We start from the raw sequence: 22,934 nt of genomic DNA, 5'->3' as shown, positions 1-22,934 counted from the left end.
TTGACAAAGTGGAAGATTTCTGGGAAATGCTTGAACACGAAACATCCATATTACCAAAAGTACATATAAAAATTTTAGTGGGAGACTTTAATGCACAAGTTGGCAAAGAAATAAAATTTAAATCAGTAGTTGGAGATTATCCAGCACATGCAAGAACCAACAGAAATGGGGAAAGACTTATAGATTTTTGTAGACAGTTTAATCTAAAATTAATGTCGACATGTTTCAGGAAACTTGCAAGAAAGAAAAAAACGTGGGTATCACCTAATCCAAATCAAGGTGAATATCAGTTGGACCGTGTGGCAATAACGACTCGCAACTACAAGGAAATCTTGGATGTCAGAGTGAGGAAGGGCCTAAACATAGACTCAGATCATTATCTGACAGAAATAAAGACCATGTTCCAACCAAACAAACCTAAACCAAAACCAAGAAGATTTCCAAGAGTAAACACTAAATTTCTCCTGCAAAAGCAGGACAAATTCTGTCATATACTAAACACAAGAAAAATGGATAATTGGGAAGAAATTAAAGAAACAGTGATAGAGTCAGTTAAAGAAATGGGACAGCCACGAAGAATACCAAAACACAGATGGTGGAATGAGCTGTGTGATGAAGCAATTGACAATCGACTAAAGGCATGGAAAAAATGGAACAGCAATAAGAAACACGAATACTGGGAAGAAAGGAAAAAGACAGCAAAAATCATCAGATCAGTGAAAAGAAAATATGACAAAGACAGATTAGAAGAAATGGATTCTGATTTCAAAAGGAACAACATTAGAGACTTCTATAAGACTTTCAGAGAAGTTTTGACAGGATTCCAGTCACCAAGTTTACATTTTAAAGATGAAAATGGAAAAATGGTTTTAAGCAATAAAGAGAACTGCCAAATCTTAGCTGAATACTTTGAAAATCTATTAAATTGTGGGGAGCCTAATGACAGGTTACAATTTCAAAAACCACAACATGAAAATCCACCGTCGGAATCACCTACAGTAGAAGAAATAGAAAAGATTATCAAAGCATTGAAGAATAACAAAGCACCAGGTGAGGATGGGATAGTGGCAGAAATGTGGAAACTAGGGGGCTTATCCGCATGTCAGAAAATTCACGAAGTAATTAAAGACATTTGGACAAAAGGAATCATACCCAGTGACTGGAAACAAGCATTGATCCGCCCTCTCCATAAAAAAGGAGATAAAACAGACACCAACAACTACAGGGGCATATCCTTGTTACCAGTGACATACAAAATACTTTCTAAAGCACTTTTAAATAGAATAGAGGAACAAGCAGGACCTAATATAGGAGATTATCAAGCAGGATTTAGAAAAGGTAGATCATGTGCAGAACAGATTCTTAATTTAAAAACAATTTTGAGAGTGAGAGCTATACAAAATAAAAATGCAGTAGTTACTTTCGTAGACTTCTAGAAGGCCTACGACTCAGTTGACAGACAAACACTATTCCAGATACTTTATGAATCAGGGATAGATGAAAACACCAGAAGACTTGTTGAACAAACGCTCACAGATACAACATCAAGAATTAAGTTTCAAGGCGAAATTTCTGAACCATTCAAAATCAAAACAGGAGTTCGACAAGGTGATGGACTGTCCCCAATTCTCTTTAACTTGGTTTTAGATAAAGTAGTAAAAACATGGGAAAACACATTAAAAACAGAGGCACAAAGGGTATAAGCATGGGCCAAGGAAAGAACAAATTTGAAGGAAAATGTTTAGCCTTTGCGGATGATATGGCATTGATAACTGAAAACCGAACAGACGCAACAGTTATGCTTGATATGTTACACGAGATTGCTGAAAAGACTGGGCTAAAAATATCCTACGAAAAAACCGAGTATATAGAACACAAACATAATACAGAAAAGTTTATGAAAACAAAGTATGGAAAAATTAAAAGAGTTGATAGATTCAAATACCTGGGGGAGTGGATCCAAGCCAATGGACCGGATAACACAACAAATAAAGAAAGAATAAAAAAGTTGGAATTTGCATATAAATTAACACAAAACTACTACAATAAGAAATCAATATCCATACAAGCAAAGATTAAACATTATAATTCAGTTATTAGGACACAAGCAACATATGGATCAGAGTGCCTAACATTGAATAAGAAAGGCGAATTAAGAGAACTAGAAAAAAGAGAGAGAAAAATATTAAGAAAAATTCTAGGTCCTGAGAAAAACAAGGAAAACAGGTGGATAAAAAGGAGAAATGAAGACCTATACAAAAATACAGAAAAGATCACAGATACAATGAGGAAGAGACGGCTAACATTTTATGGACATTTAAAAAGAATGGAAGAAACACGAACTACAAAGAAAATTTTTAATTACGTTAGTAAGCTGAAAAACACCGTAGGATGGATAGAGGCAGTAAAGAAAGACGCCAACAAAATAGGTGCTACAGAAGAAATAATACGTGACAGGAATAACTTTAGGCTACTTATAGAAAACGCAAACTATGAAGAAGATGCGCCAAAACCTCGACCCGAGAGAGTGTGGACAGATGAGCAGAGACGAGCAGTTGGCGAGAAAATGAAGAAGTACTGGGAAGAACGGAAGGAAAAGAAACACCGTAAGTCTTAAGTTGTATGCGGTCCATAGCTGGCCAAATTCATAATTAAAAAAAAATCATGTTTACCTTGAAGATAATTACAAAAGAGTAGTTTCCAATATTCCCTGATCTGATTTCAAACCACTTCGTATTCTATCTGTGCCATCCGACTGTCCATGGTCTATATTTTTATACCCTCATCCAATCTCACAGCTCGTTGATATGGATCAAGTAACTGACAACACAGGCTCTAGTGCATAGTTCAGGGCACTAAAGTCCATGCGCCCGTAGTAGCACCATCTGAAATGCCTAAAATGGCGTGGTGTATGTGTTAATACCAGTGTCTTCCACAGGCACTTACGTAAAAAGCGACATCTTGTCTGCAGTAATTATTCTATTGATTCAGATCTGTCTTCATCTTTTTGAATAACTGTACAAGTATCCACGAATGAACAACATGCCCCATCACGGGTGTCAATAACGATGTGAAACCTGAACTTCTCCCGGCGTAAAATTTGTTCAAACGACTAACGGGATTGCAACAGAGTAATGTCTACGGCGACCACCGATGTTTCGACAAGTGCACATCCCGCCATTTTCAAGGCACAAATGCAACGAGAGAGCGATGTGAAAGAACATTTAAATTCTTGATAGGTGGGATACGACTACCACAAAACACAATATAGCATAAACAGAATGAAAAAGTATACACCGCAAAGAGCTACTATCACCACACAATCCATGATGAACAGCGTCAGAAGTCATCGATAATAAATATTAATTAACATTGGGTGAGCGAGTAGCATACTTCTGTTCCTTTGTTGCTTGACCAGGAAAAGAGCAGGATTCGAAGCATAATGTAAGCTAATACCTACGTCTCTGCTTATAAGATCGCTTGCTGATTTAATATCAACTGTTTCGTTAATAATACTCTCTCAATAGTTGGATGTGCATCTAAGAATCTTCGTGTTATTATACAGCATAAGATGACCGTTACCAAGACAATCAGATTTGTTCGGCTGTTGTGAGCGTGTGTGACGCTTCTGGTTTATATACTGGTACTCCATGCTCTTGATGGCCTGATCAGTGCACAGTGCACCGCATGCCACAACTGTATGATATACTGGGGGGGGGGGGGGGGACACGTCTCAGGCAAAGGAGGGTCATCCTTTACAGACCTTAAAGGGTCCTCATATTAAAGTGTGTTCGAGACATACACTACACACCGTGTTCCCACAGAATACTACCAACCTTGTTGGAAATGCTACTTGTGTAAGGTAAAAAAAACCGCAGATCTAGTCTCATCTCTCATGACTTCGACGTGGGCTAATTTAGCTAAAAGATGTTCACGATCTGAGATGACGTGCGTCCTGTAAACTAAAAGTACGAAGTACCCCTTCATGCTGCATCGTATATTGACAACTACCAGCCTGGAGATACAAATCAGTCTGAGTTGGCTTCCTATAATAGGCATCTCCAGTCGTACCATCAAACTTCCTCCTGGCCTGCACATGAAGGAAGGAACGTCAGCCATCCTTTTCCAGCTCTGTGGTGAAGCGAATATTCTGTTAGATTGAATTCAAATGTTCTGAACAGCTGCGAGAACACTCAATTCCATGAGGCCAGACAACGAACGTATAGTGCAGATATCTAAAAAAGACACAGTGCTTTCAATGCTGCCAACTCCAAGGCACGTTTAGATAGAAGAAAGAAAGAATTCAAGGTTTTACGATGACACTGCAATTCTGTCAGACACGATAAAGGCCAGGATGGTTATAATTCAACTTTCACTACTTGAGCCGATGCAGACGGAAAACTATTTATCGCATGGGCACCCATCTTTGTAGGAATGATGTTCATACAATGAGGTGACAAGTCGTGGGATACCTCCCAATATCGTGTCGGACCCCGTTTTGCCCGGAATAACCTCGACTTGTTATTGGCTCAACAAGTCGTTGGAAGTCCTCTTCGGAATATTGAATCACGCTGCCTCTATAGCCGTCCATATTTGCAAAAGTGTTGCCGATGCATGATTTTGATTACCTTCCATAAATATTCTACAAGACTGATGTTGGACGGTGTGGGTGGGCAAATCGTTCGCTACAAGTGTCCAGAATGTTGTTCAAACCAATCGTAAACAATTGTGGCCCAGTGACATGGCACGTTGCCATTCGTAACATTTCCATCGTTGTTTGGGAACATGAAGTCCATGAATGTCTTCAAATGATCTCCAAGCAGCCGAACATAACCATTCCCAGTCAATGATCCGTTCAGTTGGACCGGAGGACCCAGACCATTCCATGTATACACAGCCCACACCATTATGGAGCCGCCACCTGCTTGCACAGCGCCTTGTTAACAACCTGGGTGCATGGATTCGTGGGGTCTGCACCACACTCGAACGCTACCACAAGCTTTTACCAACCGAAATCGGGACTCATCCATCCAAGTGACGGTTTTGCACTAGTCTAGGGCCCAACCGTTATGGTCAGAACAGTCGATGATGTGCTGTTGGCTAAGGCACTCACGTCGGTCGTCTTCTTGCATAGTCCATTAACGTCAGATTTCTTCGCACTGTTCTAACGGGTATGTTCGTCACATGTGGCACACTGATTTCCGCTGTTATTTCACGCAGTGTTGCTTGTCTGTTCGCATCGACAACACTACGCAGACGCCGATGCTCTCGGTCGTTAAGGGACGGCCATCGGCCGCTGCGCTGTCCGCGAGAGGTACTGCCTGAAACATGGTATTCTCGGCACACTCTTCAGACTGTGGATTTCGGAATGCTCACTTCCCTAACGACTTCCGAAGTAAAATGTTGCATGTGTCTAGCTCCAACTACTGTGCCTCGTTCAAAGTCTGTTAATTCCCATAGTGCGGCAGTACACGTCGGAAACCGTTATACGTGACTCACCTGAGTGTAAATAGCAGTTCTATACCTTGTGTATGCGATAGAACCGCCATCTGTATAGGTGCATGTATCCCATGACTTTCGTCACCCCAGTTTACTGTACGCTGCAGGATTTGCGTTGTAGTGGTCTTAGTGTCATGACTTGCCGTTAGTTGTCGACACTGGTACGAATGGTTGAAACACAAGCATCAGTGCGCATTGCGGCTGCAGACAGTCAACGTGAATCTAGACAAGGTGAGCAGGACTTTACTCTTGAAGATGTTTCATGGGAGCAACAGCAACAGTGCTACTGGTCTTCGCGATGTCGACGCTTTGAAGGAATACGGAGAGGTCCTCTTTCATTACCGGGGCTGAAGTACATGATCGGAAGTTCGAATTAATTGGCCGTTTGGGAATTCCTCCTGGGAGAGGCCGACGGCCAATTGTGCCGCAAATTGTTGAAGATACTATTGTTGCCTTGGCTCAGAGTGCTGGGCGCAACGTGTGATCTCCAAAAACTGCACAAGCTTTGTCACGACCTCAGATGTTTCGGGCACCGGTAGCGCAACTTCTGGTGCGATTTCAGGATGTCGGGGATGCAGATGGTTGTCACAGTGAGCAACGTTTGTTACCTGGAACGTAAACATTGGTCGCAGTTTAGAAATGTTAGCGGCTCATGTGGGAATTCAAACGCATTTCTTTCAATGGTTTATTCGTTATATCCCTAACGCATATCCTCACCAATATTTTCACAAAGTTTTATTGTCCCGCTGGCCCAAGGAGGTACCTCTCGAGCAGTGTACTTGGAAAAGCAGTGGAACGGAATGGATAGTGTCTCAAAAAGAGGTTGCAAGATTAATATCAATAAGCATAACACAAAGGCAATGGGATATAGTTGAATTAAATCAGGGGACGCTGAGGGAATTAGATGAGGGATGAGACACCAAAAGCCGCGCGGAGCGGCCGTGCGGTTGGAGGCGAAATGTCACTGACTGCGCGGCCCCTCCCGCCGGAGGTTCGAGTCCTCCCTCAGGCATGGGTGTGTGCGTTGTTCTCACCATATGTTAGTTTACGTTAGTTTAAGTAGTGTGCAAGTCTAGGGACCGATGACCTCTGCAGTTTGGTCCCTTAAGAACTAACACACATTTGAACACACACATTTGCGACACCAAAATTAGTAAATAAGTTTTGCCATTTGGAGGCCAAGGTAACAGACGTCGAGTGAAGTAAAAAGGATATGAAATGCACACAGAGCATAAAAACAAAGCGTGTGTGAAAATTTGTTAACATTGAATATAGATTCGAGTGTTAGGAAGCCTTTTCTGAAGCGATTTGTCAGGAGTATAGCTTTGTACGAAAGTCATACGTGGTCGGCAAATAGTACAAGCACAAAGTGATTTAGAAGCTTTTGAAATGTGGTTCTGCTGATAAATGCTGAAGATTGAATGGGTGGATTGGATAACTAGTGTAGTAGTACTGAAACAAATTGGGGAGAAAAGAAATTACGGCACTAGTGACTAAAAGAAGGGCTCGGTTGACTATATTTATCCGAACACATAAAGGAATCGTTTATTTCGTAATGTAGGGAACCGTGGTTAGTGATGGAGGGGGGGGGGGGGGAGAAGGTAAACGTTTTTGAGGGAAAACAAGGCAAAGTGTTCAAGTTGAAGTGGAAGTACGTTGCTGTAGCTGTGCAGAGATGAAGACACTTGTGCAGGATAGTTTCGAGTGGAGAGCGGCATCAAACCGGTCTTCGCACTGAAGGTCATCTAATCTATAGCGACAAAAACAAAAATGTAAAACAATACGTTTCCACGTCTCAAGGCCAATGAACGAAACACCAGTAGTAATTTCCTGTGACTGAGGTACGTTCGTAACCGGCTAGGTAATGAGATAAGAGACGGCGCTAGGGAACAAACTAAATGTTCAGTATTAGACTGTTACGTTGTTTACAGAGTCTCTTGCCTAACTGGTGGTCCTGTCCTGCGTCAGTACAACAACAGAAGTTACCATTTACCATTACTGCTGCACTAGTTACAAAACTAGAATGATTTACTGTAACTCTGGCGTCAAGAAGGAGTGGGCAAGAGGAAATATTGTTTCACATGTTTGTTCCTGTAGAATGTACACAGTTCATCTCTAGATACAGAAGTCTGTTCGAAAATATACGTAACTGTTCTTCTCTTCAAGCACTTCGTTTATTTGTTTCACTGGTGTTTTTGTTCTCGAACTCCACATGGCCGGAGGGAAAGGGGTGGGGGTAAGGGTGAGGGATGGCCTTCAACTATGGTGTTTAAATTCAACTAGTTCTGAAATACTCCAAGATATTAAAAACTATATATTTGTACAATTAGCATTACAGTGTCTAATTTTGTATCAGTACGGAGAATGTGACACGCCCATTGTCCAGATATCTGATTTATTTAAAACAGTATGTTAAGGGACGACATGATCTCAATGGCAAATAAATGGCGCATTTGGACAAATGGTTCGTCATAATCTCCGCTCTATTTCGTGATAAAGTTTTACTATGGTTTCACAATAAAAGACTAGTTTTGAATTTTTAGTTGGTTTACTAAAAAACTATTGATTAGTGATAAGTTAATTATTATTGACGATGAATGTTTATTTAGAGAGAAATGATTTGTGGAAGCATGTGGGAATTGTGATGTTGGTCTACGTGTGGCACAGTAATGGGGGTAGACAGGGTGGACACAACATGACGGTTAGCATCCATACTGCGGGAAGCGTGGTGGTATTGCAGCACATAATAGTAAGAGGCTGAAAATCAGAAAATCTTATTACAGTTCATTCGCCTTGCTACAAACAAAGTGCAGTCACGCCAGAGGTAGATACAGAACCAAGTTATAAGCGGTATGTCGCAATTGGGACAGGCCTTGGCATGTTGCAACACCGCGCTGAGAGAGAGGAGACGAACTCAGCAGAAAATGGCATGGGACAGAAAACCAATGGAAACGTGACACGTATATTCGTTATCTCGTACGAGATGACGGAGGAAACTGCACCTATTTCGTAAGAACCAGTATCAGAAAACCCACACAGCAGTTAAGAGCCTGTTAAGCGAAAATAGTAGAATAAGGAGGACACATACAGTCATTACGAATCGAGCATCGTGTCATAGTCTCGCGTTAACTCCCTGTAAATAGTCGAGCTCTCTAGCTCTCAAGGAGTTGATGGTTGGGATCGATATCATTCACAGTAATAGCACTCGATTTCATTATTACGATATTGTGCGAATCTATGTCCTAGATACTCCAGAACAGTCAACGGAGCAGACGAAGATGTACATGAGATGACGGTCTTTGCGCTGATGAACTTCATACTGCTCGCCACCTACTACTGCTGATGGAGAAGCTGTCTGTCATCCAAAAACACCATATCGTGGAATGCTGACAGCACCGAACTTAAGCGTGGAAACCGGCAGCGGGGTCTTGTGGGGTCCACGTTCCTGTTCAGCACTTTAGGCGTCTCCAAGTGCTGAAACGTACCAGACCGGTAGGAAGGAGATCACCCGACCACACGACTTCCAACACCACATCGCGGATGGGTCATCAGGCATCACCAAAGAATTTGGCGTGGGGTCGAGCACAGTCGAGCGGCTAGTACGTTGAACATTCACATGGGCCTCCAGACGAGGAGATGACTCGGCAGCCGTTAGCGGAAATCCAACATGCAGCTTAAGGTGGCATCGGGTATAAGACCGCCGTGGAACAAGATGACTGGAGACATGTTTAATAAATAACCGAACTTCGGCAATGTTCTACTAGTGCCAGAGACGCTCCACAGGTAGCCAAATATGCAGAGGCATCGTTACTCGGGCCCTCTGTAGTGGGAAAAGAGCCCATCCTGTGTGTCATGGAGGGGTGCGGGAGAGGGAGGAGGGGAGGAAATGTAGGTATCGGCCGTCACTCAGCTGGAAAGTGAAAGATGTGGGCAGAGAGGCGGCGCGCCGGCACTCACCCTGGTAGAGCCAGTCCGGGACGCCGTTGTAGAAGACGCCGGGCTGGCCGGTGTCGGTGAGCCGCACGTCGAGGTCGGAGATGGGCGCGGGCCGCAGGTAGAGGTCGTTGTCGGCCACCAGCAGCAGCGCCGTCGAGTTGCCCAGCCAGGTGGCGCGCTGCAGCCGCGTCTGCTGCACCTTGGGCTTGTCGCTCAGCCGCACCGGGATGTGGTGGCTGCGGACACGGGCCACCGACACAGCGTTACACACCTACCACCAACTAACTGTTCCAGGTACCAGGAAGCATCCCACCGAGCCACTGACATACCTCACTACCTGCACCACCATAATAACCGCCCCCTACCTACATCTACATCTACATACATACTCCGCAATCCACTATACGGTGCGTGGCGGAGGGTACCTCGTACCACAACTAGCATCTTCTCTCCCTATTCCAAACAGAACAAGGGAAAAATGACTGGCTATATTCCTCTATAAGAGCCCTAATCTCTCTTATCTTTGTGGTTTATCTGCGAAATATGACGACAGTAAAATTGTACTGCAGTCTGCCTCAAATGCTGGTTCTCTAAATTTCCGCTGTAGCGATTCACGAAAAGAACGCCTCCTTTCCTCCACCCGAATTCCTGAAGCATTTCCGTAACACTCACGTGTTGATCAAACCTACCAGTAACAAATCTAGCAGCCCGCCTCTGAATTGCTTCTATGTCCTCCCTCAATCCGACCTGATAGGGATCCCAAACGCTCGAACAGTACTCAAGAATAGGTCGTATTAGTGTTTTATAAGCGGTCTCCTTTACAGATGAACCAAATCTTCCCAAAATTCTACCAATGAACCGAAGACGACTATCCGCCTTCCCCACAACTGCCATTACGTACTTGTCCCACTTCATATCGCTCTACAATGTTACGCCCAAATATTTAATCGACGTGATTGTGTCAAGCGCTACACTACTAATGGAGTATCCAAACATTACGGGATTCTTTTTCTATTCATCCGACAACTTGGGCACAGCCAGTCACACTGCGGCCTATCCTTCTGACACTCCCAGTGATCCTTATGACTACCACAGTTTCCTGGTAGTCCAAGATTGCACGTATATCAAAGTCCAATTTCAATATACACTGGCGGAAAAAAGTCGCAACACTAAAAAGTAATTAATGTAAAATAATGAAATTTCGGGAATACATTTTTCTAGCTAACATATTGAAGTGAATAACATTGTACGATGACAAAATGGTTCAAATGGCTCTGAGCTCTACGGGACTTAACATCTGAGGTCATCAGTCCCCTACTTAAACCTAACTAACCTAAAGACATCACACACATCCATGCCCAAGGCAGGATTCGAACCTGCGACCGTAGCGGTCGCGCAGTTCCAGACTGAAGCGCCTAGAACCGCTCGGCCATACCGGCCGGCTGTACGATGACAGGTTAATGTAAGCGGGAGATAGTCTATGTTAATGTAAGCTATTGCAAAGGTGAAATACTGGTACATTAACAACCTATGTAAGGGCCAGACTGTTGACTGCAGTTTCCAAACGTGCATCCGTTGTGTTGTACAGGTGCTGGATCTAAGTTTGCGGGCTTGGCTCCAATGGCTGTTGTAGTTGGACGGTCAATACAGGATCAGTTAATGCTGTTTCTGGATGATGCTGTAGTTGTCAGATGACGACCCGTATGTACTCTATTGGAGAAAGGTATAGTCATCGAGCAGGCCAAAACAACACGTCGAAAGTCTGTAGAGCATTTGGGTTACAGCAGTGCTATTTGGCCAAGCGTTATCCTGTTGGAATACGCCCCCTGGAATGTTGTTCAGGAATGGCACCACAACAGGTCCAATAACCAGATTGACGTACAAATTTCCAGTCAGAGTGCTCCCGCTGTCTTACTAAATCGCGCCCATAGACCGTAACTCCAGTTGTAGGGCCAGTGTGTCTATAAAGCAGACAGGTTGGTTGAAGGCATTCAACTGACCTCCCCCTAATCAACACGCGGCCATCACTGGCACTGAGCAGAACCAGCTCTCATCACAAAACACAACAGACATCCATCCTACCCTGCAATAAGCTCTCGCTTGACACCACTGAAATCGCAAATGGCTGTTATTTGGGGTCAGTGCGATGCATGCTACAGGCGTCTGGCTCCCAGATCGTCAAATAAATGACTTGTCACAGTTCGTTGTGTCATTCTGGTGCCAACTGCAGGTCAAATTACTGCTGCAGACGCAGTACGATGTGCGAGAGCTATACGCCGAAACGGTAATGCTACGTGGCCGTTCGGAGTACCGTCTTCTTGCCACCATATATTCTGTTGACCACTACTGCCAGTATTCATGTACAGCAGCTAAATTCCTGCCAAATATTTCTACAATATCGCAGAAGGATAATGTGGCTTCTCGTAGTCTTGTTACACGATCTTGTTCAATCTCAGTCAGGTGTTGATAACGGCGTGTTTGTCCGCTTAAAGGCATTCTTGACTGATATCAGTTCACCACATCCAATCTTAAAGGTGAGTAAGGCTCACCGCCGTTACAGCGTGTATTTTGAGCGATGATGAGTTGCATACTGATAGTGGAGCTACCAGCGCCAGTCTTAAGCGACTGGCACGGAATTTAAACAAGACGTCATCGTTCAAATGCAGAAGCACGCCTACTAACTTTCGTTTATGTCGCAGAACTTTTTCTTGGTGTCGTGATTTTTTCCATCATTACATGACGTAAAGTACCTGGACACCTACGCTATGTGATCAAAAGTATTTCGACACCCCCAAAAACATAGTTTTTCGTATTAGGTGCATTGTGTTGCCACCTACTGCCAGGTACTCCATATCAGCAACCTCAGTAGTCATTAGACATCGTGAGAGAGCAAAATGACGGGCGCTCAGCGGAACTCACGTGGTCAGATGATTGGGTATCACTTGTGTCATACGTTTGTACGTGAGGTCTCCACACTCCTAAACATCCCTAGGTCCTCTGTTTCCGATGTGATAGTGAAGTGGTAACGTGAAGGGACACGTACAGCACAAAAGCGTACAGGCCGACCTCGTCTGTTCACTGACAGAGGCCGCCGACAGTTGAAGAGGGTCGTAATGTATACTAGACAGACATCAGTCCAGACCATCACACAGGAACTTTAGACCGCATCAGGATCCACTGCAATTACTATGACAGCTGGAGGGAGGTGAGAAAACTTGCAGTTCATGGTCGAGCGGCAGCTCATAAGCGACACATCACGCCGGCAAACGCCAAACGACGCCTCGCTTGGTGTTAGGAACGTAAACATTGAACGATTGAACAGTGGAAAAACGTTCTGTGGAGTGACGAATCACGGTAAACAATGTGGCGATTCGATGGCAGGGTGTGGGTATGGCGAGTATCCGGTAAACGTCATCTGCCGGCTTGTGTAGTGCCAACAGTATACAATTCGGAGACGGTGGTGTTATGGTGCGGTCGCGTTTTTCATAGAGGGGGCTTGCACCCCTTGTTTTTTTTTGCGTGGCACTCTCACAGCACAGATCTACATTGATGTTTTAAGCACCTTCTTGCTTCCCACTGTTGAATAACAATTCGGCGATGGCGATTGCATCTTTCAATACGATCGAGCAGCTGTTCGTAGTGCACGGCTTGTGGCGGAGTGGTTACACGACAATAACACCCTTGTAATGGACTGACATGCAGAGAGTCGTGACCGGAATCCTACAGAACACCTTTGGAATGTTTGGGAATGCCGAGGGCCAACACAATATTGAATTCCAGCATTACCGATGGAGGGCACCACGAACTTGTAAATCATTTTCAGCCAGGTGTCCGGATACTTTTGATCACCTTTCACGCTAGTGAAGGCCATATATGCATGGTCTCTTCCGAATGTCCTTCTGACCAAAAAGCTGTTCTAACAGCTGGAGTTCAAAGGTTTTTTTAATCATGCATTTTGCGTTCTTGTGGAAATGTTTCCATAGCAACTTTCATGGCCTGACAAATATTTCTTCATATCTAACTGAGAAGTGAAGTAACAATAATCATAAATTTAGCTTTAAATTTTTTTAATGTGACTAAATATTTTCTTAAAAAATTTCATCCTCTATTGCACTGCCTTACGAGATGTATTTCTAGAAACACTGTAACACGTATTTTTTCGTTTGTTTATTCATTTAACAGACAGATACTTTCAAGAAGCCTTTCATACCGTATTTCACCCCCTTGGGTGTGGAATTTCGGACAATCCCTTCTTAAAAGATGCCTACAATATAAGATCTGCACCCCATCCAAACTTTAAATTTCTATCATTAACGGTTTGGGGTGGACGATGATGAGTCGCTGAGCCTGTATGACCCTATTTCATCCACTTAAGGGTTTGAATTTCCAAAAACAGTGACATAAGTGTGTTTTATTTCTAATAGAGAAGCCAAATTTAAATGTTCATAGATTTTACTTTAAAATTGCTTTCATGATAAAATATTTTCATAAAAAATCTCAACCCCTGTGTCACCCTTTTATGAGTTCAGTTTCCAGAAGCACTGAAACACGTATTTTCTTATTTGTAACCGAGAAGTCAAATACCAATGTTCATAGATATAGCTTTAAAAATACTTTAGTAGTTATCTAATAATGATATATTTTCAGAAAAAGCTTTCGCCCACCACTTCACTCCCATAGGGTTAAATTTCCAAAAATACTGAAAGACGTTGAGCCGTGGTAAAAATTGCTGTTTTGAAGAGCGCGCCGTAGCGCGCAGTGTGAAGCAGTCGCCCTCCGTTTCTGGCGGTGGTACCGCTGTGGCAATCGCAGCTTTGGTGTCTCCCTCTGGTGGGAAAGGGGAAAGGTTGCCTGTTCACGTGCATTTAAGGGGCGCTATGAGCCTGGGTGAGTCTGGAGTCAGTCTGGGGTCAGTCTCTCGTCTCCAGCTGGCTAGTCTGTCTCTCGTCCGCAATTGTTAGGCAGTTAGTGTCTGTCTGTCGTTCGGAGTGCTAGTATGTCTGTCGTTCGGATCAACCTTTAAAGCCGGCAGAATGAGAGTCTTTCCACTCCGCCAGTAAGAGAACTCAGCGAGTGGTCGTTCGGTCGGGGCTTAGTTCCTGCATCGGAGTCTGCGCGTTAGGCAGCCAGTCTGCTCGAATTTGCTCAGGCAATGGTCATTGACGGTTGGATCTATCGGTTGGTCGGTCGCCCACTGAGACACAAGATGACTTGTCCGTCTTGAGCGTCGGCGATGTGAGGTCACCACGTGAGTCCAGTGGGCCGCGCCGTGTAGCGAGGGGTAGTGGCTTCGCGGTCGACACGAGGGCAACAGGAGTCAACCCACGACATCAGTCTGGCCGGTGCGAGCTGCGACGCCGTGAGACGGGAGATCGGCGCGCCTTCCTGCGTCCGTTGAAGCGGCTGGCAGCGGACCGTTCGGGAGAGCGATTTGGAGGTGCTGCGCCAGATCTTCTGGAGAAATCGCAGTTTATTAGAAGTTAAGTGATTGGTGATATGTTGTTTCATTTAATCTTGTTAAATTCTACTTGTTTTCTTGGTGAAGTCACCAGCCGTCTTGCTTTGGGGTCGTCCACCATTCTTCTCCGTTTGCCCATCCGCGGGAAGGAGGTTGTTTATAAACTGGGTGGTCAGTTTTTCCCTTGTGGGGCAGGGGCGGGTTAGAGCAACCGGCGGTTCTGGTTGTTCGGTAATCTCCCTATCAATCTACCGTACGTTAGTAGCTGCCTCTGTCATGTTTGTCGGATTTGGTGTGTTAACGAATTTATTGCTTGGAGTGTAACGGCCCAATACCTGAAATATGTTTTGATCTTGCCTATGATCTTGAGAGGCGGTATCTGTGTACTGTAGAGCATCGTAACGTGTTTGGCCAACCTTGTAGAATTTTATATAAGATGACATTTCATGGGCTTTTATTTAAATGCTCATTTTAGTATATAAAGTTGCCGCTATTTCACCGTAAGACTTTTCTTAGAAAATCAAGTTGCACATTCGGTGGCAAAGTTAATATTTTAATTTTTAGTGTTTTGTACCATTTACATCCCTCCTACTGGGGTGCATAGTTTGTGTGCTTGTGTAAATTGTTAAAAAATTTAGTTTAAAGTAGTCTGGTGTGTTGCAGATTTGCTCCAGTGTATTCTTTCAGAGGCTGTTGTGAGCGGTCGTAACTACGGCTGTGTCAAAATGGAGGGGAAAGGTTCTGTACCCGAAAGCTCATACAGTTAAAACTTGTTTCTTTCTTTGTAACATGATATTTAGAGGGTGCTTTCTGGTTATAATTTTAAGTCTGTTTTTTTAATGCTTTCAGGCAATATTAATGTGAATAAGATTCCCATTTGTCAAAAGGAATTTGCTTATGATTTCAACAGTTACTGCCTGGCAACTACTTCCATGCTTAACTAGTGTGATTGAATGTGTTAATGTTCTTAATGAATCGCTAGTAAATAAAATAAATTCTTAAGAATATTCCTTGAAAATAAACGACGGTTCACATATATTTTTTTTATTTCCGACCGAGAAACCAAATATCAATTTTCGTAGGTCTAGCTCCAAAACTGCCTTAATAGCGACATTTTCCAACAAAAACCTTCATCCCCTATTTCACCCCTTCGGATTGGAATTTCGAAAAATCCCTTTTTAAACGACGCCTACAGTATAAGATACACACCTTCTTCAATTTTCAAGATTCCGTCCTTAGGGGGTTGGGCTGGACGACCATGAGTCAGTCAGTCAGTCAGGATATTGCCTATTAAATATAGAGATTGGTTTATTTAACCTGGCATCTCAAGGGCCATCAGGCTCTCACTTCGGTATAACCAGGCGTTCTACATGTTTTTCAATAGATGTACTACATTAGCAATATTGTACTAAATTTAGAAGATATAAGTAACATTAGTACAGGCAAAACACCAGAATCCACAGTTCTTATTTGTACGTTGTAAGTACGGCACTGATCAGAGATAACAGTAAAGAGGCTTTTTAATTATGACAGCTAGCAACAGTGGACGTAAGGGATGGGATGAAGGACGGAGGGAGAGAGGAATGTGATAACACACAGTTAACGAATGTTAGGGAATAGAAGGTGGCGTGACTCATGGAGAAAGGGAAAGAGAAAGAAGCGTAACTGGGAGACGACAGAAGCACTGGCTTTAGTATTTGACACGTGGGAAGTTGGCCGTACTCACTAATTCTGTGAACGGGCTATGAGGATGACAGAAGGAATTTCTTCAACTTCTTCTTAAATATACATGAAGACGGTATCTGTGCTTTCATAATAAAATATTTGACCATCTTCTTCTTCTGTGCGGATGCACTAATAGTACCCGAACTCTTACGGGAATCGGCAACGCGCCGCGAGTAATGAGTATAATGGGCAGGGGCACTATGAATATAGTGCGGGACAATAAGCTGGGTATGTGGGTCTCACGGGAGGCGTGCCAGCGATAAGTCCCTGCAGTCGCACTATCCTCTGTGCCCTCGGTGGCTCAGATGGATAGAGCGTCTGCCATGTAAGCAGGATATCCCGCGTTCGAGTCCCAGTCGGGGGAGACATTTCCATCTGTCCCCGTTGACTTATATCAACGCCTGTATGCAGCTAGGGGTGTTCATTTCATTGTAATTTCTTCTTAAAAGTAGCAGGGAGAAGTGTGCAGGGTAGCATGTTCCAGAGTCGGACAGCAGCGATAGCGAAGTAGTTTGCAAATGTTTCTGATTTGTGAATGAGTGCAGCTAGGATATTATAGGGTGGCGCAAATAGAAGTGACGCGGACGAGTGGATGCGATTGTACGTGAATATAAGCACATAACCACGCCCTATGATGCGCACACCTTATATTCGCGCGCCGCATTATCCATACCGCTTTACAGCGTAGTGCGGTCTATGTCAGTGTGAGTGGAGCAGCGCAAAGAGTACGATAGTACTCGACAGTGGAGCAGCGGATGTTCGTTGTGGGAACTGTGTGGTCAGTTATTTGCTGAGAAGTTCAGTGGTGTCATGCAACTCTTAGTCCGAAAATGGCGTCAGAGAGGATTTGTTTCGAAGAAGTCAAAAAACATTCCGAAACGCGCGCGCACACAATAAATTGTAGCTGGAGTTCTGCAGAAAATGCTTCAGAGTACTACTAGACAAACCAGTCGCCTGTCGCAAGACACTGACTTATCACGTCGATCATGCAGACGAATACTCCACCTGGATCTGCACATGCATCCCTAACGAGCGTCTGTTGTTTGAGAGTTAAAACCAGCAGATGCTCCTCAGAGCCTCCAGTTGTGCGAGTGGCTGTTCACTGAGATAACAAAGAATGGCCTGGACACTGATCTGTTGTTTATGTCTGATGAACCGTGGTTTCACCTGAGTGGTTATCTCAATTCACAGAACCACAATTTCTGGACAGCGGAGAATCTGTATAACTTCCACGAAACACCTTTGCATGATCAGAAGGTTAGGGTTTGGTGTACATTGTCTGCACGCCGCATTGTTGGCCCCATCTTCTTTCACCAGACGCTGACTGCGGCGCTTTACATGCCGACATTTTGAAACCATTTGTGGCAGCATTAACGGATGAGAAAAAGACCTACACTTACTTCCAAATAGGATGGAGCAACTGCCCATACAGCTGGCCGAATCGTGGACACATTTATACAATTTTCACGCCTGACAGAACTGTTAGCAGAGGTCAGTCTGGCCGCGGCCTTAGCTGGTCACACAGGTCACCTCGTCTGTCAGTGTGCGGTTGCTTTAAGCGGGAAGCCCTCAAATCTAAGGTGTATCGCAACATCCCTCATAGTTTCCAAGAATTGCACCGGAACGTTTCGGACGAGAATGCAACAATTCCAGCAGCCCAGCTTCGATCCGCCTTCAGCAACTCTCCGTCCAGGGCCCAGAAGTGCCAAGAGATGAATGATGGTCACTTTTAACATCTGATACAGTCAGATTACTACCGTATTACTTCACCTCTGCTGTGTTTCTTTGTACGCTGGAACTTTATTCTTCGGGCCACTATTATTTGCCCAAACTGTAGTTAAGTGAGACTTTGTGTTTATTTTATGAAGCCGCCATACGCGTTTAGTCTCGGAAGCGAGGTACTGGGGTGCACGCGCACAGAGGAGCCGCTGAAGTAGAAATAACGTGTCGTAGTCCCGCAACTTGAATTGCGGCGAGCACCGTAATTGAGCGTATGAAGCACTGACATGGTCATACCGAAACAAGCTTTCATGGTTAGCTCTAAACGTCTTGTGTTTTCACCACTTGTACCATGTCGAGTTAAAGCACAATAATGGAGGTTCGGAAGAAGGAGAGATTCTAAGAGTTTCCCCTTCACATCCTGTAGAAATGTGTTCCGAAACTTTTTAAGGGCATAGAGGCAAACGGAAGTCTTCAGCCACATGGCAACACTCTTCTCTACCATGTTTAAATATTATTCCAAAGTTACCTCCGTGTTCTTCACAGCTTTTCAATATGGCGTTGGGATACCATCAAGTGGAATGGGAGACAGTTGATGGCGGGATTTTGAAGTCATTAGTTTCCGACAGCGTCAAATGGGAGGCAAATGATCGCGAAATTCTGACTTATTAATTTCTGATGGGATACTAAGATTACCTGCGATTTATTGCATTTAGTATAAGACTCAGGGTTTTCTACCATGTTAACTCTCAAGACAGATCATTCATCTGGCAATCGCGGTATTTATACCTTCAGCCATGGCACCTAGGTAGAGCTGGAGGTCGTCGACATGGGAATGATGTGCGCAGGAAAACAAAACCGATGAAATGCGATTGACGCACAAGGAAAACAAACGTGGGCCTATGACTGAACCTTGTGGTACTTCGTAGGGAAAATGTTTCCAGTACGATTTCTTATTCCGACGACAACACTTTGCTTTCCGTTTATCAAGTACCTTCCACATACTTCAGCGCACTATCCGACAAATTTAACTATTGGACTTTTCTGAGCAGTACGTCAAAGCTATCAGTGTCAAGAGCTTTGCTGAAGTCTAGTAATGTCAGTATTGCGGCATCACGGTTATCCAGGACACATTTCAGGCCATAATTAACGGAGGTAATCCTCTTTGAAAAATTCAAAAATGTCCTCTGGGATGTATTCTTTATCGTATTGTTCACCACAAGTTCGCCAGAAACTCCCTTACCGAGTTACAAGGCGGTCTGTGAAAAACTGTCTCCGAAAATCGTCCATAGCGAGGAAACAATTGGGGCCATTGTGGCAGCAAGTAATTTCAACGACGGCCTAACAGGCATTGTGGAGATTATGAATGTGCTCGAGCTTGAGATCGCATCAGCCTATTAAAACTTCTGCACAAAAGCGGACGAAAAGCGTATCGAGCACACAGAGTTGCATATGACAGAAGCTGCCAAAGAGGCCCCCAGGATCACCATGGCCACGAAGAAGATGGAGGAGGACCTCCTTTGGATCGCGAAGGATTTCTATGAGTTCCAGGGATTGCCGATTAGAGATATGCTTAACTTAATTACAAACGATGTAACACAAACTTTGACCGCGTTTATCTCGAAACCCCCACATAGCCGTTATGCAATAACTTTAAAAGTTTATTTTTGGTGCACGCTTTTTCTCGAGTTTGTTCCACAGGATTTACATGAGGCGAATTCTGTCGCCGCGACATAAAAGTGAGCTCACTACAATGCTTCTCAAACTACTGTAGCACGATTCTGGCACCGAGACACAGACAATAATACTGCTGAAATATGACATCGACGTCGGGGAAGACATAAAGCATGAAGGAATTCAGGTGGTTCGCAGCTGTCAGCGTGTCTTCGATTACTACCACAAGCGCAGTAGAACGTGTCCAATACTATAATAGTAGTCCCACCAGCCTGAGTCCGTGGCGCATTGGACGTTTAAACCCGCCGATCACGTCGATGACTGCGTTTGTGGAAACGACTGTCGGTCAAGTGTTTAGCAAAAATGTGATTTAGCCGAAGAACTAACACGTTTCCATTTGATCGACGGTCTGTTCTCGATGGTCTCGTGCCCACTGCAGTCGTAATTGGCAATGTCGTTGGGTCAACATGTGAACACGTAGCGGCGATCTGATGGGAAGCTCAATGTTGAACAATGTACAATGAACGGTGTTCTCCGAAACACTTGTGCTTGCATCAGCATTGTGCAGAGATGCCACAGATCGCCATCTCTCTTACTTTACAGAGCAGACAAACCTACGAACCCCATGCTCTGCGAAAAGTCGTGGTCGTCCAACTATTGAGTGCCTACTGGTATTTTCACTGTCTGTCTGCCTCTTTACGTAGATACTGACGAGTGTAGCACGTAAACATTCGACCAGTTTCGCCGTTTGCGAGATGCTCGTTCACAGGCTCTACGTAATAATTATCTGCCCTTTGTTAAAGTCGCTTATCTCAGTGGATTTCTCCGTTTGCAGTCCACATCTTCGTATCTTCGGTAGGATGATCTCCCGTCCGTGTCTGCTCCGCAACACCGCCAGGCGGCATCCAACGTCGCGGTGAGCAGTGGTCATAATATTTTGGCTCATCAGTGTGTATGACACGAGAACACACCAGGCAAGTGGGGTTGTTCTCTCTGCACCCGTGTTTCAGTTCCACCCTGGAGAGGGTAGTGAGCTGGAGCAGCATCATGTAGTTGTCAGATTACTCTTCGTACCACCAAAGGAACGCCTTCCATTAGGGCAGGCACGGTCACCCGCAGGAAGTGCAGACTTGCCTCTCATCTGATGCATTCTGGAAGGACGGCTGGTCCCACGGGGCAGCCGCCAATGATCCCCACTCAAGACTCTGAATCTGAACCAGTGCTCATGGTTGGCTGCCGCCATACCATGCCTATTCCTCGCAATACACAGATCAGTGTTGTGAAGGTTGACAAAGGTAGCGCTCCTAGTAAACGTGACCTCATCTCTGCATCCCAATGGAGACTAAATTTTCAGTTAAACTACAAGTAATGTACACGTTCCATACACAAAGTTGCGGGACTGATTTTATTCCTGGCATATGAGAGACGTCAGCGCAATAGCTACTGTGGCAGCCTGAGCTTCTGCTGGAAGGTAGGAGACGAGGTACTGGCAGAAGTAAGGCTGTGAGGACGGGGCGTGAGTTGTGCTTGGGTAGCTCAGCTGGTAGAGCACTTTCCCGCGAAAGGCAAAGGTCCCGAGTTCGAGTCTCGGTCCGTCACACAGTTTTAATCTGCCAGGAAGTTTCAGCCTGAACTAATGTTTGTAAGCATAGGGGTGAGCATGCAGGGTTAAGTAGCGGACGGGCGACCGTAGTGTATCAACGTCGTTTTGTCACAAATCGCAATGGGGAAATGAAATTAGTATCTCCAAATCAAGTGGTAAAGAAATTTTTCAGACTGTTTTGAAGAAGAGAAAAGTGCGCGCAAAATTTGTTTTATACACGTTGACTTCCGAACAAAACGGAACGATGAGTGATCATTACCGGCGACTTGATGGAAAAGAAAAACGAGGACTTCCTTTCCTGGAAAAAAAATCATCGCGGGTAACAAGAACTGGTGTTCCCAATACGAATCTACCACAAAACGGCAGGGTGCAGAATACAGATGGCGGGCCAGCGCCGACGAAGGTGAGAATGTGATGCGCGGGCTTAACAATATCCCAAAGAAAAACTTTTCTGACAGTTTCACTTGGTTGTATGATGGTTCTGTTCGTTGTACTCGATTGGGGGGAAAACTATGTAGAACGACTGAAACATTAAAACCATCTTCTTAACTTTTCTCTTTTTTGCATTAATCTAGTCTTGAAACTTTTTGAACATTACAATATCCGATCTACGTGCCCATGTAACACTGTGTAGAGTAGCAGCGAGATATACACTGACCGAAAAAAAAGAAAAGATCGTGATACCAAGAAGCAGTTCTGCGACTTAAACGAAAATTAGTAGACGTGTTTATACATATGAAGGGCTTATTTCAATAGTGGTACAAGTCCATTTTTGTTCATTCTGAGATACAGAGTCCTAAAGTTAAAAGAGCGCTGAAAAATCTGCAGTTGAGATACCAGAAATAGTCAAGTATATATAGTTAAATATTTCTGGTATCTCAACTGCAGATTTCAAGTATATATAGTTGAATATTTCTGGTATCTCAACTGCAGATTTTTTACCGCTGCCTCCGATTAGCAAGGGAAGTGTTCACCCAGTGTGTCACTGATTTTCCTCGTATTTAGCGCGACTGTAGCGCGTACAAAGCTGCAATTAATGCTGCTCTAGTACGATACACTTCTCAAGCGTTTCCGAGAAATCGAGGTCGTTTTGGATACCATGCTAGAGCGCAAACCGTCTAGGAGCGGCATTACCGCAACCAGCGCAGGTGGCGGACTAGAATTGTGTCTCTACTGCAGTCGATTTTCATCATTCGTTTTTCTCTTCCTCCACTTCTAACAGTTATACATCTGCAGCCAATCCTGTTTCGTGCGAAAGGAATAATAATAATAATAATAATAATAATAGCAATAACAATACGCTGCCAGACAAAATACGCG

The 22,934-nt window shown here is 44.2% G+C and overlaps 1 protein-coding gene across 3 annotated transcripts in view; it reads right to left on the bottom strand.

Moving 5' to 3' along the window:
• LOC124615803 (inactive dipeptidyl peptidase 10) overlaps positions 1–22,934 on the bottom strand; it is a 1,404,300-nt gene that overhangs the window by 224,153 nt on the left and 1,157,213 nt on the right. For all 3 annotated transcript variants that reach the window (XM_047143937.1, XM_047143938.1, XM_047143936.1), the window contains exon 8: positions 9,457–9,671. In XM_047143937.1, coding sequence (XP_046999893.1) covers positions 9,457–9,671 — 215 coding nt within the window. The remainder of the gene's footprint in view (positions 1–9,456; positions 9,672–22,934) is intronic.

This window comes from Schistocerca americana, chromosome 5, assembly GCF_021461395.2.
Source record: "Schistocerca americana isolate TAMUIC-IGC-003095 chromosome 5, iqSchAmer2.1, whole genome shotgun sequence".
NCBI classification, from domain to species: Eukaryota; Metazoa; Arthropoda; class Insecta; order Orthoptera; family Acrididae; genus Schistocerca; species Schistocerca americana.
The sequence above is the reverse complement of the archived record's forward strand: the minus strand, read 5'-3'. Positions and strand labels throughout refer to the sequence as shown.